This window comes from Callithrix jacchus, chromosome X (genome assembly GCF_049354715.1).
Source record: "Callithrix jacchus isolate 240 chromosome X, calJac240_pri, whole genome shotgun sequence".
NCBI lineage: Eukaryota > Metazoa > Chordata > Mammalia > Primates > Cebidae > Callithrix > Callithrix jacchus.
This window is the reverse complement of record NC_133524.1, coordinates 24,479,042-24,505,610: the sequence shown is the minus strand read 5'-3', so window position 1 is coordinate 24,505,610 and position 26,569 is coordinate 24,479,042. Positions and strand designations below refer to the sequence as shown.

Genomic DNA, 26,569 nt, shown 5'->3' with positions numbered 1-26,569 from the left:
TACAGGCACACGCCACCATCCCCAGCTAATTTTTTGTATTTTTAGTGGAGACAGGGTTTCGCCATGTTGGCCAGGCTGGTCTTGAACTCCTGACCTCAAGTGATCTGCCTGCCTCTGCCTGCCAAAATGCTGGGATTTACAGGCATGAGCCACTAAGCCTGGCTGGTTTACTGACTTTGAAGTCAAGAAATCTTTTACTGTACCACTGTGTAATTATGTGCAATTATGACCCTCATAGATCTTCTGGCAGAAATGGTAAAAACAAAAAACAAAAACCAGATGTTATTTGAAATATTCTCCCAGGGCTGGAATTCAAGCAAAAATCTGTAAACAAGCAAAACACTTGAGTGCACTTCTCACAAATTAAGTTTCACTAGCACATATCCTGTTTTGTTTTGTTTTTTTAGATGGAGTTTCCTTCTTGTTGCCCAGGCTGGAGTGCAATGACTCCATCTCAGCTCACCACAACCTCTGCCTCGTGGGTTCAAGCAATTCTGCTGCCTTAGCCTCCCAAGTAGCTGGGATTATAGGCATGTGCCACCACGCCCGGCTAACTTTGTATTTTTTAGTAAAAACGGGGTTTCTCCATGTTGGAGATCCTCAGGTGATCCACCTGCCTCGGCCTCCCAAAGTGCTGGGATTAGAGCCACCACGCCCGGCTACATAATTACAACAGGGAGTGCTCTTAACGGTTCCAGTCTCCTCGACCTCTTCCTCTTCCTAAGCATTTCTCCTCTGCTTTGCATTCCAGTCCCCAGTCCTGATAATGGGACTCGTAAGTAGAACTCTGCAATATGGGTCAGGAACACCTACACTTTAAGACAAGTAAACAATTGATGGCAGCAGCGGCCCTTCTGGAGCGGCTACTGCGATGAGGCCGGCTGTACGGGGGGAGGCGCCGCCCGGGCTGCACGCTCTGTGGAGCTGGCCAGAGCCCCAACCCCTTCTGAGTTGGCGGGGCGGGAGCCCCAAGCTTTCAGGCACGGCTGCAGTCATACAGCCACAGCTGCGGATCTGGACATCCCTGTGCTGTAGGAGGCCGGGAATCCCTCCTCCCCCTTGGAAGTGTCTGCTCCCGCTGCCTGGCCTCTCCTTGCTCCTGGAGCCCACTCTGGGGCGGAGCAAAGTCGTGGCTGCGCCCAAGTGGAGTCTAGACCCAGCTAGGTGTGCTGTGCTTGGGGGCGCTGCTGACATGCCAGTCCCCTGCCACCTCGGCCCCCTTCAGAGTTTGGGAACTGACAAGTGCAGGAGGGAGGCTGTTGGTCGGGGGGGGGCAGGGGACGCTGAGGACAGCTCAGTGCAGGCCTGCCGGCACTCCTCTGCAGGAACAGCCTGGGCGGGATGGACGACATGATTGATGGTGGCAGGAGGCAGACAGGCTCCTGGGCGGAAAGGGGTGGGTCCCGGGTGAAGCCCCACCGTCAAGCCCCGGGGGCCGAGCTTTTAGTTCCGCGTGAAGTCTGTGGCCCGGAGTGAGAACTTATGGTGCTTTTTCCGGGTCCGCCCGTGACCGCCCCACGGACCAATCAGCATGCACTTCCTCCCTTCTGAGCCCAGCCAGACTCACGCAGATATTGGGACGACCAGCCGTGGAAAGGCGCTACCCAACTGAGGTCTCCTTGACTCATCAAGACGACCAGCCTGCAGAAGGGAGCTACCTACTCTGAGTCTCCTCTCCGTTGAGAGCTGGACCCTCACTGGGACAACTTGCTTGCGGAAAGGAGCTATCCACTTCAGGTTTCGCGAGAGCTGTTCTGTCACTCAATAAGGCTCCTCTCTGCCTTGCTTACCCTCTAGTTGTCCGTGTACCTCATTCTTCCTGGATGCTGGACAAGAACTCAGGACCCACTGAATGATGGGACTGAAAGAGCAGTGAAACAAACAAGGCTGAGACACACCCTCTCCCCGCACCCCGACTTGACATGTTGCAGGTGATGTGAAAGAGAGAGAGAGAGAAGTGCTGAGGCCCTTCTGGGATCCCAGACCTATGGGCTCCCTGAGCCAGGGCTGTGATACCCTGTTTGAAGCTCTGCGGCTTCTGGCATCTTCAAACTTCTGGGCACCACTGCGTCCCCCTTGTCCAGACACAGTGCCCACAGCAGATGCCGCTTGTGGTTCATCAGATCCAGCTGCGGACTTGCACGGAACCGGCACCTTTGCCAGTGCCTGAAGCTGCCCACCCAGCTGCAGCAGCTGGTGTGTCTGGCTGTGCGCAGTGGCTAGACCCTGTGCTCGCTCACCCACACACCCCTTGCCGCTCACCCTTGGCAGGTGTGGAATCCTGGCTGGTAGCATGAGCCCAGCACAGCCTGCTAGCCCATGTCAGTGGAATGAGTCTAGGGGCCAGATCAAAACAGTCAAAGGCACCACTGGTCACAGAGGTTTCCAGCTGGAAAAGTAACACTCGAAGGATCTCGTGATACTATCAACTTGCTAGGAGATCCCTGCCACCCAGAGAGGCTGCAGGAAGCTGCCTCCATCCAGGCCTCTTCACAGAAGGAGAATAGCAGAGACCATAGGATTTTTCTGCTCATGAGAACAGATGGTGTCCGGCCAGGAAAATAAAATGCTTCAAGCAAAGTGCCATAGGAATTAGAATCCTGATGATCTGAGACTCTGATAATGACTCTGGGATGATTCCCAATTCTATGATGAATCATTTCAGAATGACTCTGAGATGACGATTCCTGATTCTATGACGATTGAGGCAGAGCTCATTGGTTGGCAAATCTACTTGGTAAAGCTGAGTCATCATAACACCATCATTTCTTTCAGAGGTGAGAGCTGTCCCGATACTTTAAAAATGGTCTGCAGGCTGCTCTGTTTGTGGAGTAGCCATTGTTTATTTCCTTACTTTTCTAATAAACTTGCTTTCATGGCTGGATGTGACTCATGCCTGTAATCCCAATACTTTGTGAGGTGGAAGTGGACTGATCACTTGAGGTCAGGAGTTCAAGACCACCCTGGTCAACATGGTGACATACCGTCTCTACTAAAAATACAAAAATTACCCGGGTGGTGGTACATGCCTGTAATCCCAGCTACTCAGGAGGCTGAGGCAGGAGAATGGCTTGAACCCGGGAGGTGGAGGTTGCAGTGAACCAAGATTGCACCACTGCACTCCAGCTTGGGCGAAAGAGCGAGACTCCGTCTCAAAAACAAAACAAAACAAAACAAAAAAAACTAAACTTGCTGTCACTTTAACAAAATGTTCCACGTCTTCATTTATATTCTTCCCTTATAGATAGAATACATACTTAACCTCAGACAGGGGTTGTGGGTTTTCCCATCCATGCAAGTGGTGCCAGCCTTTTGGCATGGCGCCAAAGGGTAGTTGTCTCAGTAGGTCCTTTTAGAAGGTGGAGCTAAGTGGACTTGTGTGACAGAAAAAGCAGGGATTTTTTTTTTTTTTTTTTAGGCCAGGCACATTTAGGTGCAAATCTGAGTGCTGCCATTTACCGGCTGTGTGATTTTAGACAAGGTACTTGAATCTGAGTGTAGTTATGTTAAAATAAAGTGAACAATAATAGCTTCTGGGCTGGGCACGGTGGCTCACACCTGTAATCCCAACACTTTGGGAGGCCAAGGCGGGTGGATCATGAGGTCAGGAGTTGGTGACCAGCCTGGCCAATATGGTGAAAACCCATCTCTGCTAAAAACACAAAAATTATCTGGGTGTGGTGCATGTGTGTTATCCCAGCTGCTCTGGAGGCTGAGGCAGGAGAATTGCTTGAACCTGGGAGGTGAAGGTTGCAGTGAGCTGAGATCGTACCACTGTACTCCAGCCTGGGCGACACAGTGAGACTCTGTCTCAAAAAAAAAGCTTCCTCCTCCTAGGGTTGTAAATATTAAATGATGTAAATATTAAATATGAAAGCCCTTTGTAGAGTGCCTAGGATATAATAGGCACCCTCTAAAGGTTTGTTCCTTTCTGGCTACCCGGTAATATAAGGATTACAACTATTTTTGGATTAGGAAGAATAGCTGGGAGTGGCCTAATGGGGCCCTACGCTTGTTTTGTCCTGCCCTTACGCAGGACCATTCTCTTATTCACTGACCTTTGGCATGAAGCATTGACCTTCCTCACAAATAATGAATGTGCAGTTTGAAAAAAGTATGAATAATCAATATTGTACCCTGTTGCACGTTCCTTGGAGCATTTTGTCTGCCTGGCTAGACACCATGTGAACAGGGTCAATCCAGAATACATCACCTGGGTAAATTATTTACAGGTCTATCTCACTTTAGAAGTGGACTTATTTGTGACTTAAATAACATTCAACTATAATCGACACTTGGAGATTTTTTTTTAAAGAAGCAAGCTTATAGAAAAGATGAAAGTAGGAGAAAACATGCAAAAGGCCATGATTCAGAGTATATTAATTCACACAACTTTTCTTCCTTGCTCTTTTTTTTTCTTTTTCTTTTTGAGATGGAGTCTTGCTCTGTCACCCAGGCTGGAGTGCAGAGGCGGGATCTTGGCTCACTGTAACCTCCACCTCTCGGGTTCAAGCAGTTCTCCTGCCTCAGCCTTCCAAATAGCTGGGACTACAGGCATGCGCCACCATGCCCAGCTAATTTTTGTATTTTTAGTAGAGATGGGGTTTCACCATGTTGGCCAGGCTGATCTCGAACTCCTGACCTCAAGTGATCCACCTGACTTGGCCTCCGAAAGTACTGAGATTCTAGGTGTGAGCCACCATGTCTGGCCCTTTGTTCTTTTTATACATATTTTACAGATACCAGATAGGGGGAAATTTTGCAGTTACAGTGCTTAGAATCTGGACAGGACAGCAGACATAACAATTTCCCAGACTTTCTATTTTTTTTTCCTTTTTAAAAAGAATGTCAGAAACCTATTGCTTGCTAAATTTTCCCAAACTTTCTTTCAGTACCTAGACTCTGAAGCAATGGTTAAAAACAAAAACTGTTAAAGACGTGTGAATAGTTGCTAAGCACTCTTTATTTACCTTCAGTAATATATATCAATGAAACACAATTCTCAATCTTGTAGTTCTTGTTCTACATTTGGAATGTTCCAAATTTATTGAAGACTATAAATTAACACACCTAAGAATCCCAGTGAATCCCAAGCCACATAAACACAAAGGAAACCACAAGGCATTGCAGAATCAAATTTCTGAAAACCAGTGATTAGAGATTTTTTTTTTTTTTTTGAGATCGAGTCTCGCTCTGTCACCTAGACTGGAGTGCAGTGGTATGGTCTTGGCTCACTGCAACCTCTGCCTCCCAGGCTCAAGTGATTCTCTTGCCTCAGCCTCCTGAGGAGCTGGGACTACAGGCATGTGCCACCATCCCCGGCTAATTTTTGTATTCTTAATAGAGACAGGGTTTCAGTATGTTGGCCAGGCTGGTCTTGAATTCCTGACCTCAAGTGATCCACTTATCTTAGCCTCCCAAAGTGCTGGGATTACAGGTTTGAGCCACCACGCCTGGCTGATTAAGAGAAAATTTTAAAGATGAGACTGATGGCTGGTTTCTCATCAAAAGCAATGCAAACTAGAGGTGATGGAATGACACCTTTAAAGCGCTGAAAGAAAAACACTGTCAGCCTAGAATTTTATATCCAGTGAAATGTTCTCCAAAAATGAAGGCATAATCCAAAAATGGATTTTTATTTCAGGAAAGCTGAAGCCAAAAGAATTCACTAAAACTGTACTACGAGAAATGCTAAAGGAAGTTGTTCAGACTGACGGAAAATTATACCAGATGGACGCTTGAATTTACGCAAAGGAATGAAAAGCACCAGAAATGGCAAATATGTGGGTAAATAAAAAATATATTTTTCTTGTTTTTAACTTCTTTAAAAGATATTTAACTATCTAGGGTGAAAATAATAGCCATGAATTATGGGCTTTATAACTTTTATAGAAGTGGCTGGGCACAATAGCTCATGTCTGTAATCCTAGCACTTTGGGAGGCTGAGGTGGGCAGATCACTTGAGGTCAGGAGTTCAAAACCAGCCTGGCCAACATGGTGAAACCCTGTCTCTACTAAAAACATAAAAAATTAGCGGGGCAGCTGGGCATGGTGGCTCACACCTATAATCCCAGGACTTTGGGACACTGAGGCAGGTGGATCACCTGAGGTCAGGAGTTCGAGACCAGCCTGGCCATCATGGTGAAACCTTGTCTCTACTAAAAATACAAAAAATTAGCCAGGCATGGTAGCGCACGCCTATAATCCCAGCTACTCGAGAGGCTGAGGCAAGAGAATCGCTTGAACTCGGGAGGCGGAGTTGCAGTGAGCTGAGATCATACCATTACACTCCATCCTGGGCAACATGAATGTAACTGTCTCAAAGAAAAAAAAAATAAGGGAGTGGCTTAGGGTAGGCAACTAAAGGTGTTAACTAGGTTCAGTCCTGGGCACACAGAAAAAGAAGAACCTCAAAGGCCAAAATTGGCACCACTCAATCTGGTACTGCACTGGGCACAAGAATACCCTGATGCAAGCACTTCCATCATTGAATCTTGAGACAGGTGTCTGTATATTGTGGAGATAGATACATCAGTCTCTCTGTCTTTATTCATTTATTTAACAGATTTTTTTTGAGATGGAGTCTTGCTCTATCGCCAGACTGGATTGGCTCACAGCAACCTCCGCCTCCCGGGTTCAAGCGATTCTTCTGTCTCAGCCTCCCCAGTAGCTGGGACTACAGGCATGCACTACCACGCCTGGCTAATTTTTGTATTTTTTAGTAGAGACAGTGTTTCACCATGTTGGCCAGGATGGTCTTGATCTCCTGACCTCATGATCCACCCACCTCAGCCTCCCTAAGTGCTGGGATTACAGGTGTGAGCCACCACACCTGGCCCAGAGTTTTTATTGTATCAGGTACTATTATAATCTCTGGAATTATAGCAGTAGAAAAATCAGACAAATCTTTACCATCATGGTGCTTACATTCTTGTGACTGTATCTTAGCTGAATGCAACTCATTTCACGCTCATCAATAAATCTTCTAGTTACGGCCGGGCATGGTGGCTCAAGCCTGTAATCCCAGCACTTTGGGAGGCCGAGGCAGGCGGATCACGAGGTCAAGAGATCGAGACTATCCTGGCCAACATGGTGAAACCCCGTCTCTACTAAAAACACAAAAATTAGCTGGATGTGGTGGTGCGCACCTGTAGTCCCAGCTACTTGGGAGGCTGAGACAGGAGAATTGCTTGAACCTGGGAGGCGGAGGTTGCAGTGAGCTGAGATTGTGCCACTGCACTCCAGCCTGGAGCCTGGCGACAGAGTGAGACTCTGTCTCAACAACAACAACAACAAAATCGAAAAAAATCTTCTAGTTATGGCCCTCAAGCAGACCCACATCTCATTATGAATTAAAAAATTGAGGCCAGGCAGGGAGCAGTGGGTCACGTATATAATCCCAGCACTTTGGGAGGCTGAGGCTGGTGGATGATTTGAGCTCAGGAGTTTGAGACCAGCCCGGCCAACATGGTGAAACCCTGTTTCTACTAAAAATACAAAAATTAGCCAGGAAGTAGTGGTGTGCGCCTGTAATCCCAGCTACTTGGGAGGCTGAGGCAGGAGAATCACTTGTGCCCAGGAAGCAGAGGTTGTAGTAAACCAAGATTGCACCATTGCACTATAGTCTGGGCGAGAGAGTGAAATCCTGTCTCAAAAAAAAAAAAAAAAAAAAAAGGAGACCAGGTGTGGTGGCTCAGGCTTGTAATCCCAGGAGGCTGAGGTGTGAGGATCACTTGAGCCCAGGAGTTCAAGACCAGCCTGGACCACATAGGGAGACCTCATCTCTACAAAAAAAAAAAAAAAAATTAGCTGGGCATGATGGCGCACACCTGTAGTCCCAACTACTTGGGAGGCTAACGTGGGAGGATTGCTTGAGCTTGGGAGTTTGAGGATGTAGTGAGCCGTAACTACACCACTGCACTTGAGCCTGGGTGACCGAGCGAGAGATCCTGTCTCAAATAAAAAAAAATAAATTGATATTCTAATTTCATGTATCAGTCTCTTGGCTAATGTGAGTCCTTCTAGACACACAGATTTACCTTTAGTGAAGTGACAAATCAAGTTTCAGACTTGCATATCAGAGGGCCAGTATCAGAACTGTGGTAAACTCAGCTAGGCATTTCAACCCTGTGAGCCACTATGGGAGACAAAGAGCCACACAGCTTTTTACATTAATGACACCAATCTTGCAGGTGAGCTTTTTCCTTATTTGGAGTGTTTACACATATTCACATATGTGAAAGGGATACAAGAAGGAATATTAAATCACAAGCATTTAAAATCTATCCAAGGAAGGCGTACTGGCCTTGAAACTGATTTGGCAATGTATTATGAACTAATTGGATTAAAAATCATTCCCTGGAGCATTCAAAGTTAAAAAAAAATCCTGTTGATGGACATTTATATTTATTTTTCTTTTCTTTTTTTTTTTTTATTTTTGGAGATGGAGTCTCCCTGTCACTCAGGCTGGAGTGCAGTGGTGTGATCTTAGCTCACTGCAACTTCCACCTCCTGGATTCAAGTGATTCTCCTGCTTCAGCCTGAGTAGCTGGGATTACAAGCGACTGCCACTACACCTGGCTATTTTTTTTGTGGTATTTTTAGTAGAGATGGGGTTTCACCATGTTGGCCAGGCTTGTCTTGAACTCCTGAGCTCAGGTGATCTGTCTGCTTTGGCCTCCCAAAGTGCTGGGATTATAGGCATGAGCCACCATGCCCGGCTGACTTTTATCCATTTTTGATTGACTCATTTTTCTTTTTCTTATTCATTTAGTAGTCCTTTTATGTAATTCATTATTCTTATTCCTCTCTTTTTGTTACAGATGTGTACTGAATCTGTGGCTAGGATACTTTTTTTGCCAGTAGTGTCTTTGGTCATATGGAAGTCTTTCAATTTAAAGTAGCCAAGTTCGACCAGATGCAGTGGCTCATGCATGTAATCTCAGCACTTTGGGAGGCTGAGGTGGGAGGATCCCTTGAGTCCAGGAGTTTGAGACCAGCCTAGGCAACATGACAGACTTTGTCTCTACTAAAAATTAAAAAAATTAGTTGGGCATGGTGGTACACGCATGTGGTCCCAGCTACTCAGCAGGCTGAGGTGGGAGGATTCCTTGATTCCAGGAGGTTGAGGATGCAGTGAGCTGTGATAGTGCCACTGCACTGCAACCTGAGCAACGGAGCAAGACCCTGTCTCAAAAAAAAGGTCAAATTTATCAATGCAGTTTTAACTGAGACTATGTTATTGGGTACAAGCAAGTTCAGAGTTTTTATATTAATATTCTTATGGCGAATTTTTTCTTTTATCATGTTTGTGCCTCTTTATCTTTAGAGTGGTTTTTTATCTTATTTTTTTTATTTTACTTTATTTTATTTTTATTGAGATGGAGTTTTGCTCTTTTTGCCCAGGCTGGAGTGCAATGGCACAATCTCAGCTCACTGCAACCTCTATCTTCTGGGTTCAAGTGATTCTCTTGCCTCAGCCTCCCGAGTAGCTGGGATTACAGGCATGCACCACCATGCCAAGCTAATTTTGTATTTTTAATAGAGATGGGGTTTCACCATGTTGGCCAGACTGGTCTAGAACTCCTGACCTCAGGTGATCCGCCACCTTGGCCTCCCAAAGTGCTGGGATTACAGGTGTGAGCCATCATGCCTGGCCGGTTTTTTATTTTTTAATTTTACATGTTATTGTTTATTTATTTATCTTTTGAGATGGGGTCTTGCTCTGTCGCCCAGGCTGGAGTGCAGTGATGCGATCATGGCTCAATGCATCCCTGACCTCCTGGAGACAAGTGATCTTCTGCCTTAGCCTCCCAAGTAGCCGGGACTACAGGCACATGCCATCACTCCTGGCTAAGTAATACAGCTTTATTTTTGTAAGTATTTACCTGACAACCCTTTTTCCTAATCTTTACTTTGAGTCTTACTGTAGTCTTATGTCAGTGTCATACCAAGGACAGAACAGCAGGAATGGTCCACTCCAGTTGCAGACGGTACAGTCCCTGTAGCCCCAGCATGAGCTCACCATTCTGGTTCTGAATTTCATGCCTATTACTCTGCTCTCATCATCCACTGTTTCCGTGGTAGACAGGACTGAGATGGGTAAGAATGATACATGTGTAAGGATGTAACCAATAAATGAGACAGACTCACATTCGCCAGAAAGGACACAATAAAATAGTAAGAAGAGGTCCAGAATCTATTTTTGCCAAAGTACAGTGGAAAGAAGTGAAAATACAGTTTCCTTATTTACTGGCTTGAGATAGAAAAGAGTCCTAGATTACGAAAATTAAAATGCAGACATAGGGTTCTGAGATGACAATTTTCAAGTCATTTGGTTTGCAATATGGTGGGGAGCCTGTCAATTAAGTTAGAACCATCTGTCATTCATTACTTTATCATTTACCAGAGTAAAAATAAATGTAGAATATGTTTGTCCCCATGGAGAGACAAACCAAAAAGGGAGAAATATTGGCTGAAGGCTTGGAAAATGCTGAATATGTACATGAAAGGGGAACTTGAATATTACATTTTGAGGCCTGGTGATCATTTAGGTTTCCAGATGATTTCTCATTTCCACATTTGAGTCCTGTGACTGCAGAATCTCCTGATTCCACCAGTGATTGCTGTTATCAATGACCAGGGTGATGAGCCTACTTTCAGATCTACCCCATTATCAGTTTTTCTGTGGCCAAGTCTTGGGTGCAGGAGTGCGCCCTCTGGTGGACAGAGACGACTAATTACACATCTGATAATAGGCTACTTTCCATGGCTAAAACTGCAATTACTTTTGCACCAACCTAATATTTGGTAAATTTGTGCTAGCCATCAATTGCTGGCCATTTTAACTTTCTGGAGAGTTACTTAATGTCTCTAAACCACAATTTCCTTATCTACAAAATGGTAATACCTCATACAGTTGTGAGTATTAAATAAGAATAGTGCTTATTTAAGGAATTAGTGCTCAATAAACAATACAATCCATGCTACTATTCGCTCATTTTTTTTTGAGACGGAATCTTGCCCTGTCACCTAGGCAGGAGTGCAGTGTTGCAATCTCGGCTCCCTGCAACCTCCGCCTCCTGGGTTCAAGCGATTTTCTTGTCTCAGCCTCCCAAGTAGCTGGGACTACAGGTGTGTGCCACTATACCTGGCTAATTTTTGTATTTTTCTTAGAGACAGGGTTTCATCCTGTTGGCCAGTCTGGTCTCGAACTTCTAACCTCAAGTGATCCACCCACCTCAGCCTCCCAAAGTGCTGGGATTACAGGCGTGAGCCACCGCGCTCAACCCCTCATTTGTTCAGCATTTATTTATTATGTATTTTCTTTTTTTTTTTTTTGAGACCAAGTTTTGCTCTTGTTGCCCAGACTGGAGTGCAATGTCGTGATCTCAGCTCAAGGCAATGTCTGCCTCCTGGGTTCAAGTGATTCTCCTGCCTCAGCCTCCTGAGTTATCTGGGATTACAGGCATGTACCACCACGCCCAGCTAATTTTGTATTTTTAGTAGAAATGGGGTTTCTCTATGTTGGTCAGGCTGGTCTCGAACTCCTGACCTCAGGTGATCTGCCCACCTTGGCCTCCCAAAGTGCTGGGATTACAGGCGTGAGCCACCGTGCCTGGCCTTATTTTATATTTTTAACATGTTAGGCACTAAGTACTCAATATGTGGTAGCTGTCACTACTGCTATTTATTCATTTGGTCAATCTATATTATTATGTAATTATAGTATATCAGGCAGTGTGCCAGGTATAGTAGCTACAGCAATAAATAAGACAGAACCTTCAAGACTCTGGATAAACTTTTCTGGTTTTATCAGTAGGACTCTCTTCTCCCTTATGAAAGAGATCTTTGTCAGGTCCTTTCCTACAACATGCTAGGTTCTGGCTGACCAAAGGATGGAGGTGGGTTATCGAAATGTGAGAAGTTGGCTGGGCGTGGTGGCTCACATCTGTAATCCCAGCATTTTGGGAGGCTGAGGCAGGCAGATTGCTTGAGCTCCAGAGTTTGAGACAAGCCATGGGCAACATGGTGAAACACTTTCACTACAAAATACAAAAATTAGCTGGCATAGTCAGCGCCTGTAGTCCCATCTACTCAGGAGGCTCAGGTTGCAGTGAGCCGCAGTGGCGCCACTGCATTCCAGCCTGGGTGACCAAGTGAGACTCTATCTTAAAATAGGAGAAAAGAAGAGAGTGGAAGAGAAAAAAAAAGAGGCTTTTTTTTTTTTTTTTTTAGATGGAGTTTCATTCCTGTTGCCCAGGCTGGAGTGCAATGGCACTGTCTCAGCTCACTGCAACCACCGCCTCCTGGGTTTAAGTGATTCTCCTGCTTCAGCCTTCTAAGCAGCTGGGATTACAGGTGTGAGCCACTGTGCCTGGCTTTTTTTTTTTTTTTTCAGGAGAACCTAGTGTACCAGTTGAAAAAATTTCCATTAAAATACTAGGGGAAATTTTATGCTGTAACTGGAGAAAGGAAATATAGACACAAAGCAACACAGATCACAGATCAAAACATCTACTCCACACTTCCCACCAGACACCGAAAGAAAGCTGGGGGACTTGTCTCTTCCCAGTGCATAGGGAAAACCCAGCCCTTTGAATTTCTTCCTATCGTTAGCCTTCACTGGGGTGTCAGTCATCCAGTTCCTTCTGGCTGAGATAGGCTGGGAGTAGAAAAGGGGTAAGGATTTCCTGGGCCTTCGGTCCTACAAGTAAGTTGAAGATGGGAAGGGAAGAAAGAGGCCCTGATCATGATTCTCCCTCAGAAAGTATAAGCTCTAAAAAAAATCAGACCTTTCCTACTGCTCACATTCATATCTGTCATACTATGAAATGCATTCTTCTGTTTTTTAAATTAATTAAGTATTTTTTTGAGATATAGTCTGGCTCTCTCACACAGGCTGGAGTGAGTGGCGCAATCTCAGCTCACTGCAACCTCCACCTCCCAGGTTTAAGAGATTCTCCTGCTTCACCTCTCAAGTAGCTGGGACTACAGGTGCCTGCCACCATGCCCTGCTAATTTTTGTATTTTTAGTAGAGAAGGGGTTTTACCATGTTGGCCAGGCTGGTCTTGAACTCCTGACCTCAAATGATCACCCACCTTGGCCTCCCAAAGTGCTAGGAATACAGGCGTGAGCCGCTGCACCCAGCCAGAAAAGTTATTTACTTATTTATATTTTAAGATGGAGTCTCGCTCTGTCACTAGGCTGGAGTACAGTGGCATGATCTCGGCTCACTGCAACCTCCACCTCCTGAGTTCAAGTGATTCTCATGCTTCAGCCTCCCAAGTAGCTGGAACTACAGGCTCGTGCCACCACACTGGCTAATTTGTGTATTTTTAGTAGAGATGGGGTTTCACCATCTTGGCCAGGCTGGTCTCGTACTCCTGACCTCATGTGATCACCTGCCTTGGCCTCTCAAAGTACTGGGATAACAAGCGTGAGCCACCGCACCCAGCTGATAATGTATGTTCTGACCTGACCTTGGTGGCATGTGGAGAAGATGGTTTGGGACTTGTTTATCTAGGAGTAAAGTTCATGTTAGCAAGCAGTGAACCTCCCTCAGTGATTTGGGCTCAGCTTGGAACCATCCTGAGAGGCATGTGACTTCTTACAGAGTGTGGAACTAGGATACTCTGAAAATGAAACAAAAAGGGAGCTTCTGCGTATGCATCCCGCTTCTGCCGAGGAACATGCAGCTCTAGTCACCTCCAGCACGATTCATGTGGGGCGGTAATAGTAATAGTAACCCTGCTAGGTCACTTAGGGAAATCTCCCACCAGGGGATGGCCAGCTGGGCCATTGATACAGTGGTACCCAGCCACCTTTCATGAGTGCCTTTAATTAAAATGACATTTTAATTAGGTATTTAGATATATCATAAGGCGAGACAGAAAGACAAATAAACATGTCACCTTTAATTTTTTGGAAAAGTTTCTTAGCCCCTTATAAAGGGTTTAGCAAGAAACTAGGAAATTCAATTTGGATAATTTAGTTTCTTTTTCTCTAATTTAGTTTCATTTCTCTTTACACAAATGTCATTTCCTCTCTGTCACATTCCAGGTCACTATACTGTCTCCTCCCCAAGATTTCTCTAGCACTCCATCCTGGCGGAATTAATTGTTTGCTGCTTCCTGTAGACTATGTGGCACATGACTCACTGAAGCAATTATCACAATGTATTTGATTACATTTCTGCTTTTTCCCTCTAGGTGGCGAATTCTCAGAAGTTGGGAACTCTCCCTGTTTGATCTTTGTTGTCTCAGGACCCAATATAATACCTGACATATAGTAGGTGCTCAATAAATGAATTAAATAGAATTGAATTAGTATATTCGCTTTACTGATTATTTTGTTGTTTTAGTCCCCTCCCCTCTTTACTGGTCTGGTTATTTTCTTTTTCCTTTTTCCTTTTTTTTTTTTTTTTTGAGATGGAGTCTCACTTGCTCTGTCACTCAGGCTGGAGTGCAGTGGCATGATCTCAACTCACTGCAACCTCTACTTCCTGGGTTCAAGCAATTCTCGTGCCTCAGCCTCCCAAGTAGCTGGGATTACAGGCATGCACCACCACACCCGGCTAATTTTTGTATTTTTAGTGGAGACGAGTTTTCACCATGTTGGCCAGGCTGGTCTTGAACCCCTGACCTTAAGTGATCTGCCCACCTCAGCCTCCCAAAGTTCTGGGATTACAGTGAGCCACTGCACTCAGCCTGACTGTTTTCAAAGATTTGAAGATAGAATGCATCAGAAACATTTTTATATTCATTATCTTTACTTTCTATTGCTTAAACTACATGAACCTTTTGACCAAATAAAAGCCATTGATGGAAATGGTTTACAGATGATTCTTAAAAGTGGCTGAGAGGAGAGGGATTCGGGAGGGAGCAAACTCCTTGTGAGACAGGGTCAGAATTCAAAGAGGAAATGCAGAATTAAAAACAATTGACTGAATTCTAATAAGATCAGGTATAGAATCATAAACCTGAGGACAATCTAGGTATATAAACCCAAGACGTGGACCAGACATGGTGGCTCACACCTGTAATCCCAGCACTTTGGGAGGCCAAGGTGGGAGGAACGCTTGAGCCCAGGAAATTGAGACCAGTCTGGGCAACATAGTGAGACCCCCAGCTCTTCAAAAAAATAAAATATTAGCTGGGTGTGGTGGCACATACAGTCTCAGCTACATGGGAGGCTGAGAGGATTGTTTGAGTCCAGGAGTTCGAGGCTGCAGTGAGCTATGATCGCACCTCTGCACTCCAGCCTGGAGACAGAGTGAGACCCTGACTCGAAGAGAAAAAAAAGAATAAACCCAAGATGTGGAGGAGTGGCATCTCAGAAGCTAAATTCTAGGAGTCATGTGATCCTCTTACATCAGCCTTGCAGGTAGCTGGGACTACAGGCATGCACCACCATGTCCAGCTAATTTTTGTATTTTTTGTACAGGTGTGGTTTTGCCATGTTGCCCAGGCTGGTCTCAAACTCCTGGGCTCAAGCAGTCCTCCTGCCCTGGCCTCCCAAAGTGCTGGGATTACAGGTTTGAGCCACCGTATCCAGCCTCATCCACGTTTTGGTCGCAAATACTATGTTGAGGTAAAAATCTAAAAATCCCATTTCCTCTCCCTTCTTCCCCAACGTGACATATTAAAACTGGTTGAGACCGGGCGTGGTGGGTCATGCCTGTAATCCCAGCACTTTGGGAGGCCGAGGTGAGTGGATCACCTGAGGTCAGGAGTTCGAGACCAGCCTGGCCAACATGGTGAAAATCCGTCTCTACTACAAATACAAAAAATTAGCCGAGTGTGGTGGTGCCTGCCTGTAATCCCAGTTAGTAAGAAGGCCGAGGGAGGAGAATTGTTTGAACTCAGGAGGCGGAGGTTGCGATGAGCCCAGATTGTGCCACTGATCTCCAGCTTTGGAGACAGAGCAAGACTGTCTCAAAAAAACAAAAGAGGGAGGAGGCTTCCTGAGAGGGAACAGAGCAGGTGGAATCCTAGAGTGTTGTGAAGGATAAGGAGGAGGAGGAGGATGAAGGTGCTGGAAGTGAGGGGAGGTGGGCCAGAGCCTGATCATCAGGGCTCAGAGGCCCATGCTGAACATTCTGTTCTTTGTTCAAAGAGCAGTAGGCAGCCTTTGAAGTGGTCAGCTTTAGGTGGAGGAGTCATATGATTAGATTTCCATTTTAAGTCCCGGCTTTGGGTAAGGGCAAGAGAGAATAGGAGTAGATCAGTTAGGTGTCTCTGATAAGAGTAATCCAGATGAAAAAGACAGGCTGAAGGTGGTGGATCTGGAGCATAGTGAACAGACTTAAAATGTTTATTTGGAGTTAAAAATTGGTACTTTAGGATGGGCGTGGTGGCTCATGCCTGTAATTCCAGCACTTTGGGAGGCCGAGGCTGGCAGATCACGAAGTCTAAAGATCGAGACCAGCATGGCCAATGTGGTGAAACTCTGTCTCTACTAAAAATACAAAAATTAGCCTGGCGTGGTGGCACACGCCTGTAGTCCCAGCTTCTCCAGAGGCTGAGGCAGGAGAATCACTTGAACCTGGGACACAGAGGTTGCAGTGAGCTGAGATCATGCCTCTGCATTCCAGCCTGGCAACAGAGCGAGACTCCGACATAAAAAAAATTGGTGCTTTATTAAGAAAGCCTTTTGTACCATAAACATTGTCCTTGATGGCTTTGCGTGTGCCATGGCTCGATGCTTATTTCTTTCTGCTCCATGGATAATACTAAGTGCTGGTTTTCCTCTCAGCCATCTTCCCCACTCCATGACTTGGATCCCTAGACTGTTCAGTAGGTAAGGGAATTTTCTCAGTCTGCATGTTTCCTTATCTGCAAAATGAAGGCAGTGGATGGATGTCTAAGTCCATTTGCCATTCTGTTATTCTACAATCCTGTAATTTTTTTTTTCTGTTGCCCAGGCTGGAGTGCAATGGCGTGATTTCAGCTCACTGCAACCTCTGTCTCGTGGGTTCAAGCGATCTTCCCACCTTAGCCTCTCAAGTAGCTGGGACTACAGGTGTGCACCACCACACCCGGCTACTTTTTATATTTTTAGTAGAAATGGGGTTTCGCCATGTTGGCCAGGCTGGTCTCAAACTCCTGACCTCAAGTGATCCACCCGCCTCGGCCTCCCAAAGTGCTGGGATTACAGGCGTGAGCCACTGCGCCTGGCCCAATCGTATAATTTTTACCCTGGCAGATTTTTACTAATTATGTTAAACAACAATGAAGATCCAATCGGAACCCCTTTTAAAAACACCAACTAGTGGCCGGTCGTGGTGGCTACTACCTGTAATTTCAGCACTTTGGGAGGCTGAGATGGGTGGATCAATTGAGGTCAGGAGTTCGAGAGCAGCCTGGCCAACATGGTAAAACCCATCTCTACTAAAAATATAAAAATTAGCTGGGTATGGTGGTGGGTGCCTATAATCCCAGCTACTCAGGAGGCTGAGGCAGGAGAATTGTTTGAACCTGGGAGTCAGAGGTTACAGTAAGCCGAGATTGTGGCATTCCACTCCAGCCTGAGCAACAAGAGCGAAACTCCAACAAAAAGCAAAAAACAAAACACAAAACAAAACCACCTAGTAAGAGTTGCTTCTGGTGATATTCTTTTATGACTTTGTTGAAGCCAAGTGTAACCAGCCCTACCACCTTCCACTTGAAAATTTTATTACTTTTTTTTTTTTTGAGAAGGAGTCTTGCTCTGTCGCCAGGCTGGAATGCAGTGGTACCATCTCAGCTCATTGCAACATCTGCCTCCTGGATTCAAGCGATTCTCCTGCCTCAGCCTCCCGAGTAGCTGGGACTACAAGTGTGTGCTACCATGCCCAGCTAAATTTTGTATTTTTAGTAGAAACAGGGTTTCACCATGTTGGCCAGGATGGTCTTGATCTCTTGACCTCATGATCTGCCGGTCTTGGCTTCCCAAAGTGCTGGGATTACAGGCATGAGTCACTGCGCCTTGCTGAAAAATTCATTACTTTTAACCAAAAGGCCTTAACCCTAGTGCCTTGGGACTAATACACTCATCAGCAATGGAGGATTCCAACATTGGTGCTTTCAACTGTCAGTATTTTTCTTGTATTCTGACTTCTTCTTGCCTAGTGGTTCACGAGTTAGATATCTAAGCCCTGGAACAGGACAGAAAGGCACATCAGGGGCTGGCACTCTGGTAGGAGGTGATATATGGACCTATAGTCTCTGCTCTGATGGAATCCAACCATTTTTTTGTGTGTGGGAGGGGTAAGGGAAATCAGATCAATCTGTATGTTTGCTGAATAGGAGGGCTGTCACTCAAAAAGAGCTCTGACCTCTTGGTTAGTCCAAGCTTTTAGCTTTTGGTCTCACTGGTCAATCCAACCATGAATCAGGGCTGAGATGAGGAAGAGGCAAGTGAGACACTCACCCCCAGTGATGAATTTAAAGGAGTGCAAAAAAACCAATAATAAAGATAAATAATATTTCAATGTAATATTAGAAAAATTAAATTTTGCATTCAAGGCAAATGCCTCTCTTGCCTCACCCTGGTCCTGACTCTGGCCCTGCTTGATATAACTGCCTTTTTTTTTTTTTTTTTTGAGATGGAGTTTCACTCTTGTTGCCCAGGCTAGAGTACAATGGCATGATTTCGGCTCACCACAACCTCCACCTCCCGGGTTCAAGTGATTCTCCTGCCTCAGCTTCCCAAGTAGCTGGGATTACAGGCATGCGCCACCATGCCCAGCTAATTTTGTATTTTTAGTAGAGACGGGGTTTCTCCATGTTGGTCAGGCTAGTCTTGAACTCCCGACCTCAGGTGATCTGCCTGCCTCAGCCTCCCAAAGTGCTGGTATTACAGGCATGAGCCACTGTGCCCGGCCTGAGCCATCGTGCCCGGCCTGACCCATCCTTCCTGGCCTTGTAGCTTTCTTTTCTAAAAGTTGCAGCTTGATTGACCAATTGGAAAATATGTCCTCTTTTCTCATAACATGTGCTTAGCCATGTGAATTGCTGTTTCGTACACTTGTAGCCCTTGAGAGATGATGTAGGGGGCTGAAAATGTCTTGGCTGGGTTTTAGGGGCCTTGGATTATAGTTCTGGCTCTGCCACTATGGCCTTAGGCAAGTCTTTTAAGTTCACTAAGTCATATTTTCCTTATTAAAAACATTGTTTGTTTTCGTTTTGTTTTGTTTTTGAGATGGAGTTTTGCTCTTGTGGCCCAGGCTGGAGTGCAATGGCACCATCTCGGCTCACTGCAATCTCTGCCTCCTGGGTTCAAGTGATTCTCCTGCCTCAGCCTCCAGAGTAGCTGGGATTACAGGCATGCACTACCACACCTGGCCAATTTTCTATTTTTAGTAGAGACAGGGTTTTTCCAGGTTGGTCAGGCTGGTCTCGAACTCCCAGCCTCAGGTGATTCCCCCGAGTTGGCCTCCCACAGTGAGCCACCGTGTCTGGCCTGTTTGTTTGGTTTTTGAGATACTGTCTTGCTCTATCACCGAGGCTGGAATGCTATTACAATTCACTGCAGCTTAGACCTTCTGGGCTCATGTGATCCTCCCATCTCAGCCTCTCAAGTAGCTGGGACCACAGGTGTGCACCACCATGCCTGACTGATTTTTGTATGTTTTGTAGACACAAGGTCTCATGATGTTGCCCAGGCTGGGCTCAAGTGATCCTCCAGACTTGGCCTTCCCAATTTTTGAGATTATAGGTGTGAGCCACCATGCCCAGCCTCATTGTTAAAAAAGTTGTAAAAAAATTTATAAGAATATTTGTATATGAGGAGAGGAGGGAAGGAATAGGTCCCTTAGAGCTCGGAAATGTAAGGTTTGTATCATTGCTGAGTCCAGCGAAGTAGTTTTATGTCTTGATCCCACTTCTTTCCTCACTTCCACCTTCAATCAAATGATGATAGACAGTGTGGGGTCAGATAATCAGGTAGTGTTACATGAAATCTCAGGAAACCACTTTTTTTTTGTGCTGGAGCCTCACTCTGTCACCCAAGCTAGAGCACAGTGGCACCATCCTGGCTCACTGCAACCTCTGCCTCCCAGGTTCAAGCAATTCTCCTGCCTCAGCCTCCTCAGTAGCTGGAACTACGAGCACATGCCACCACACCAGGTTAATTTGTTTGTATTTTTAGTAGAGACCAGTTTCACCATGTTAGCCAGGATGGTCTCGATCTCCTGACCTCATGATCCACCCATCCTCAGCCTCCCAAAGTGCTGGGATTACAGGTGTGAGCCACCACACCTGAGAAGGGCCAGAGATTTGCTCTCACAGGAATCAATACTTTCTCTGAGTATGACATTGCCTTTCCTACCTGTAGGAGTCTCGGCACACTGCAACCTTCGTCTCCAGGGTTCAAGCAATTCTCCTTTCTCAGTCTCCGGAGTAGCTGGGACTACAGGCATGTGCCACCACACCTGGCTGATTTTTTGTATTTTTAGCAGAGACGGGGTTTCACCATGTTGGCCAGACTGGTCTCAAACTCCTGACCTCAGGTGATCCACCCACCACAGCTCCCAAAATGCTGGGATTACAGGTGTGAGCCACCTGTTTTTAAGCAATGCTCCCACCTCAGTCTCCCAAAGTGCTGGGATACTGCTTCCAGCCTTGTTATTTGATGTTATTGTTCTGCTTGTAATAATGACATTAATAATATCTTATGTATCTGTCAATGCATGATTAGGTAACTTTTAATTACACAATTGATACCATCTCTGTTACCCTGAGACCATATTGAAATAGAACTAATGGAACATAACAGGAAACAACAAGGTTGGGCAGAGAATCTGTTACTTAAGATCAGTGATTCTCACTACTATACAATTGTTGTATGTTTCCCGATCTGGTTTTGTGACCACTTCCCCTTCCTTCCCCACTATCCAAAATGTGGTAGAGCATCTATGCTTGACAATAACGATGACAACAACAATACACAAAGAAATCAGAGTTGCTAAGCTGTTTAAGAATTTTTTTTTTTTTTGAGATGGAGTCTTGCTCTGTTGCCAGGCTGGAGTGCAGTGGTGGGATCTCGGCTCACTGCGACCTCTGCCTCCCGGGTTCAAGAGATTCTCCTGCCTCAGCCTCCCAAGTAGCTGGGATTACAGGTGCATGCCATTACGCCTGGCTAATATTTGTATTTTTAGTAGACATGGCGTTTCACCATGTTGGCCAGGATGGTCTCAATGTGTTGACCTCGTGATCCACCCACCTTGGCCTCCCAAAGTGCTGTGATTACAAGCATGAGCCACCATGCCCCGCGGCTGTTTTAAGAAATTTATGCATGCTGCCAATTGAGATAGTTAGAGACTCGTGGATGAATGCTGGGCAGGCTGGGTCTAGCAGGGGTTCCTTGAAGTTAGAACTAAAGTAGATGAGCTAAGTGATGTGCTCATTTTTTTCCTCTTTAACATCTGTAGTGGACATCTATGTGGTTGGCTGTTCCGTATGCCTTTTTTTTTTGAGACAGAATCTCACTCTGTCACCCAGGCTGGAGTGCAATGGCTTGATCTTGGCCGCTGCAACCTCTGGCTCCCGGGTTCAAGCGATTTTCCTGCCTTAGCCTCCCAAGTAGCTGGGATTACAGGCATGCGCCACCATGCCCAGCTAATTTTTTGTTTTTAGTAGGGGGGGCGTCCTCACCACTTTGGCCAGGCTGGTATCGAACTCCTCCTGATCTCAGGTGATCCGCCTACCTTAGCTTTCCAAAGTGCTGGGATTATAGGCGTGAGCCACTGCGTCCGGCCTCGATGTTCCTTTTCTAAGAAGGTGCTCCATATCCCCATCTGTGTGGTTACTTATGGAATAACCGTGTTGGTGGATTGTGACCCAGTACCTGGCCATGAGTCTAGGTGACGGGATTCCTGGTAAGTCAGGGCAAGGGTTCCTTCCCCCGATGGTATAGTTGACTAGTCCAGGAGTGTGTAACTGACCCCAACTGGACCAATGACTCTCTTCTCAGAACTTTTTTGTACTTGGGCTGTAGAAATTTGGGTCAGTTTGTACATGTGTGGCTGTAAGATGCAAAGTTTGAGAGCTTTTTGTTTTTAGACAGTCTTGCTCTGTCACCGAGGCTGGAGTGCAATGGCATGATCTTGGCTCACTGCAACCTCTAATTCCTGGGTTCAAGCAGTTCTCCTGCCTCAGCCTCCTGAGTAGCTGAGATTACAGGTACCCACCACCATGCCTGTCTAATTTTTTGTATTTTTAGTAGAGACAGGGTTTCACCATGTTGGCCAGGCTGGTCTCAAACTCCTGACCTCAGGTGATCCACCTGCCTCGGCCTCCCAAAATGAGTGCTGGGATTACAGGCGTGAGTCACTGCGCCTGGTCAAAGTTCAGGAGCTTCTATTGCCATATGGAGAATGCCATTACTTAGAGAGAAAAAATAATGAAGCCAGTATGCAAAGGAGAAGCAAAGATAAGCAATAGAGAGAAGGCATCTGCATGGCATTAAGGCCCTGGTTTCAGCTGTTCCAGCCAAAATCGATGCTGTTTATTACATTGATGAAAATGTGTCTTTATAATTTGGAAATTGATGGAAGATGACTTGATTGTAGGAAGAGCTATAAACTGTACCTATTATACCATTTACAAAAAATTCTCTTTTTTGCATATTTCTTTCTCCCTGAGCCTCCTATTGCTTCAACAAAAAGTTCAAGTAAAAAGAAGAACAAAAATAGTATAATTCAATACAGTATTTTATTGTTCTTTGTGTTAGGTGTGGTAGAGTATAAAGAAGTATGGCTGACACAAAACCAACTAGACAATCACTGAAAAGGTACAAGGTGAACAAATATGAAGGAGAGATCCTCGCAGGCTAAAAGGGGAGTCTTCCAGCTGTGGGACTGATAAAAGCAGGGAAAATTCGGTAGAAAGCCAAAGACCATGCTCCATGTGTAACTCATGAAGTGATTCAAAACAGAAAGCTAGCTTAATTCAAATCAATGCATTTTTACTAAGTATGGGGTACTGCAAAAAAGCATATGGCCCTTGCCTTTTAGAAAATTGCCATCTTTAGAGGCAAAGCAAGACTTGCATATATTCTCAAAAGATCCCCATTACCTTATTTCCCCTTTAAACCGCTTCACCATATTTGAAATCATGTTATTTGCTAACTTGTTTGCTGATTTGTTTTGCTTCCTTATCAATAGCCCTTTAAGGGCGGGGATTTTTGTCCTTTTTTGTTTTTGGAACCCCAGCCTCTGCAGTAGTGCCTGGCACAATGCAAACAGCTCAATAAGAATTCATTGAAAGAAATGGAGAATTATGTCATAGGGTGAAATCATCCTAAACTCTCTGGCCTTGAACCTCTCTAGCTCGGTCAAGATGTCAAACATTAGGGGTAGGCCGAAAAGAGAAGAGGAACAATTTTTTCCCTTTAGGTCAGTGGTTCTTAGCCTTTGGTTACGTTAGCATCACCTGGGGGCATCTTTAGACATCATCCCAAAGCCCAGACAGCACCCAGGACTAAACCAGAATCTCCAGTCAGTGGGTGTCAAGCATCAGTATTTTTTTGTTTGAGACAGAGTCTCCTTCTGTCACCCAAACTGTACTGCAGTGGTGCGATCTCGGCTCACCGCAACCTCCGTCTTCCAGGTTCAAGCGATTCTCTTGCTTGTCTCCTGAGTAGCTGGGATTACAGGCGTCTGCCACCACGCCCGGCTAATTTTTGTATTTTTCAGTAGAGACAGGGTTTCGCCATGTTGGCCAGGCTGGTCTCGAACTCCTGACCTCAGGTGATCTGCCCGCCGAGGCCTCCCAAAGTGCTGAGATTACAGACGTGAGCCCCCGCGCCCGGCCAAGCATCAGTACTTTGTAAAGCTGCCCAGAAGGTTCCAACGTGCAACCAAGGGCAAGAACATACGGGGCCAAGGCGCAGGGGTCAAGGATAAAGGAGATAAATTCCACCGGGCAGGGCCGCGCCTCTTCTCGGCGTCACGCCCTGGCGGTGCTGCGTGATTCGTTTACTCAACCGAGAATGGGCTGGCCTCGCTCTAGCAACACGCCCCGCACAGATTGAGTGGGAAGCTCCGCAGGGGCGGACTGCAGCCTCCCGCCAATGAACGGGTAGGATCTGCCCAGGACAGCGCGGTCCCGCCCCCGGACGCCGAGGCCCCACCCCCGGACGCTGCGGACCCGCCCCCGGACACAGTGGTCCGGCGCCTGGGCGGTTTCTCAGCCAGGGCGCGGTCGGCGGAGTGGGGCTCACTTTGGTGTTCGTGCTCGCGCTCGCGCTCGCGCCCCCGCCCGTTTTATTGCCCGTTTCCCTCCGCGGACCAGTTCGCTGGGCCCGGTTCTCCATCGCGCGCACAGCAGCCTAACGCAATGAGGCGGGCAGCACTGCGGTAGGTGGTGGGGCGTGGAAGGGGCTGCCAGGACGGTAGCCTGGGGCGCCCCCCTTCCCTCTTCCGCGAACCCGGGCGGAAGAAGTGAGCCGGGGCGGCACCAATAACGCGTGGACGTTTGGGCTCGATGATAAGGGGCGCTCGCTCACTGTGACTCCGGCCGGACATGGGCCCGCCGGCCTTGGGTTGGGAGAACCTCGCCCCCGTTTTGGCGACTTCTGGCACTGAGTTGACATTAAAAGCAAAGCAGCAGTTTTAAGGGAGGAAGTTGGATGTTCCCTGAAATTCCTTTCTCCTTGCTCATCAGGGGTGTGGTTGGCAGCCGCTTTGGGGTAGCCCCTTGTCAGATGGTATTTGGAGTTCCACGTTACCTCTAGCCCTTCATCCTCCTTTGGAGAACATTTTAAGGATTAAATGCTTGACCTGTTTGGGCTCTGACCTAAGTTCGTTGTAACATTGGCAGAGATTGCAAGATACCATTTGGCTCTCAGGACCTTAGTTAGAACTGTGTCTAGGACTGGTGCTGATTTGAACTTTACCTTTAATGAGCCACAAAGCCCGTATAAGAGGCGGGATGCTTTGGTTGGGCCACGTGAGGAGGATCCTTTTTTGTGTATGTAATCTTCCCAGCTGGCACAGTTAAGGCCTGAGGGCCTTAGACTCCAGAGGGTGTTGGCTCTTCCTAATCTCTTTCACTCCAGCATGTCAGCCTGTCCAAGTTTTCTGCCTGGCTGGATCCCAGGGGGCTCACATCTACTCCAGTTCATGAAGTTATCTTCGGGGGACAGTGGGTCTGTCCCCCGATGTGACTCATAGTGCTTTTGACTCACACTGATTCCATCAATTCTCTTGGGGGTCCTGGATCTCTCTCACGGTTCCTGAGGACTTTATTATCAGTTGTAAGGGTTTTTTCTGTCTTGTTTATCCTGCTTTAAAATAAGCCTTGGTTAAACTATTTGAAGACAGACCGAAAGTTATTATGAGAGGGGCTGCAGCTGGCTTTTAGCTTGCAATGTGAAAAATCTTCTACCAAAGCTCCGCGGTCTTGTTCAAGTACTTTCTCTTATAATGCCGTGTTCCTTTCTTGAAAGTTATATTGAGACCGGGCGTGGTGGTGCACATCTGTAGTCCCAGCACTTTGGGAGGCTGAGGTGGATGGATCACTTGAGGCCAGCCTGGCCAATATGGCGAAACCCCTGTCTCTACTAAAATACAAAAATTAGCGGGGCGTGGTGGTACATGTCTGTAGTCCCAGCTACTTTGGAGGCTGAGTCAGGAGAATAGCTTAAACCAGATGGTGGAGGTTGCAGTGAGTGGAGATCGCGCCCCTGCACTCCAGCCTGGATGACACAATGAGACCCTGTTTCAAACAAACAAAAAACTGTTGAACCTTAAGCATATAATCTGTCAGTGTCTAGTGAGAGGAGGAGTTCACAAATGAATACAGACTGAGATGATTAGGTTCTTTGACTGGTGGGCAACCTTTATAGCTTCTTTTTTAGACTTGCTAGAGGCCCTTGACTTTGTGTAGTCTCTAAATAGATGTTATTTCCTCAGAGTGAAGGGCATGTGAGTAGCATTGCCTGTTATTGCACTGAAAACTCTTCCTTGCCACCTGCTCTAAGCTTGGGACTTAGGGCTGAGTCAAAACATTTGTTTATGTTGGCCAGGACAGTCTCAATCTCTTGAGCTCGTGATCTGCCCTCCTTGGCCTCCCAAAGTGCTGGGATTACAGGCATGAGCCACCGCGCCTGGCCAGCCTCAGTTTCTTAACGAGGTTGGTTTGAATCAGAATCTTCAAATATAGAGGGACATGGAGGTATCAAAAAGGGTCTGTGCACCCCCTGAAATAGTATATACCATTTTGTGTGTGAGCAAAACTGTATTCCAACTCTCCCCATGCCTGCTTGAGGTCCACAGTTTCCATCAGATTATCTGTAGATAGGATGCCAAATGTACTGAAAAGTTACCATTACATGCCAGGGATGGTGGCTCATGCCTGTAATCCCAGCACTCTGGAAGGCTGAAGCGGGCGGATCACTTGAGGTCAGGAGTTCAAAACCAGTTTGGTCAACATGGTGAATCCCCATCTTTATTAAAAATGCAAAAACTAGCTGGGCATGGTGGTACACAGCTGTAATCCCAGCTGCTTGGGAGGCTGAGGCATGAGAATCGCTTGAACTCAGGAGGTGGAGGCTGCAGTGAGCCAAGATGTGGTTCCAGCTACT

At 46.3% G+C, this 26,569-nt stretch overlaps 1 protein-coding gene and 1 long non-coding RNA gene across 4 annotated transcripts in view; both read left to right on the top strand.

Moving 5' to 3' along the window:
* The first annotated feature begins 1,559 nt into the window (after nt 1–1,559).
* On the top strand, nt 1,560–14,331 carry LOC108589872 (uncharacterized). Of its 2 annotated transcripts, none has more exons than XR_001909179.4 (3): nt 1,560–2,777; nt 5,645–5,783; nt 14,212–14,331. It is a non-coding gene; the product is annotated as an uncharacterized LOC108589872 (long non-coding RNA). The 2 variants fall into 2 exon arrangements; XR_001909180.4 differs by having other exon boundaries at nt 5,645–5,787.
* A 9,846-nt stretch (nt 14,332–24,177) lies between these two features.
* Nucleotides 24,178–26,569, top strand: part of ACOT9 (acyl-CoA thioesterase 9) — a 43,751-nt gene continuing 41,359 nt past the window's right edge. For both annotated transcript variants that reach the window (XM_008989078.5, XM_003735703.6), the window contains exon 1: nt 24,178–24,341. In XM_008989078.5, coding sequence (XP_008987326.1) covers nt 24,322–24,341 — 20 coding nt within the window. In that variant the 5' untranslated portion in view covers nt 24,178–24,321. The remainder of the gene's footprint in view (nt 24,342–26,569) is intronic.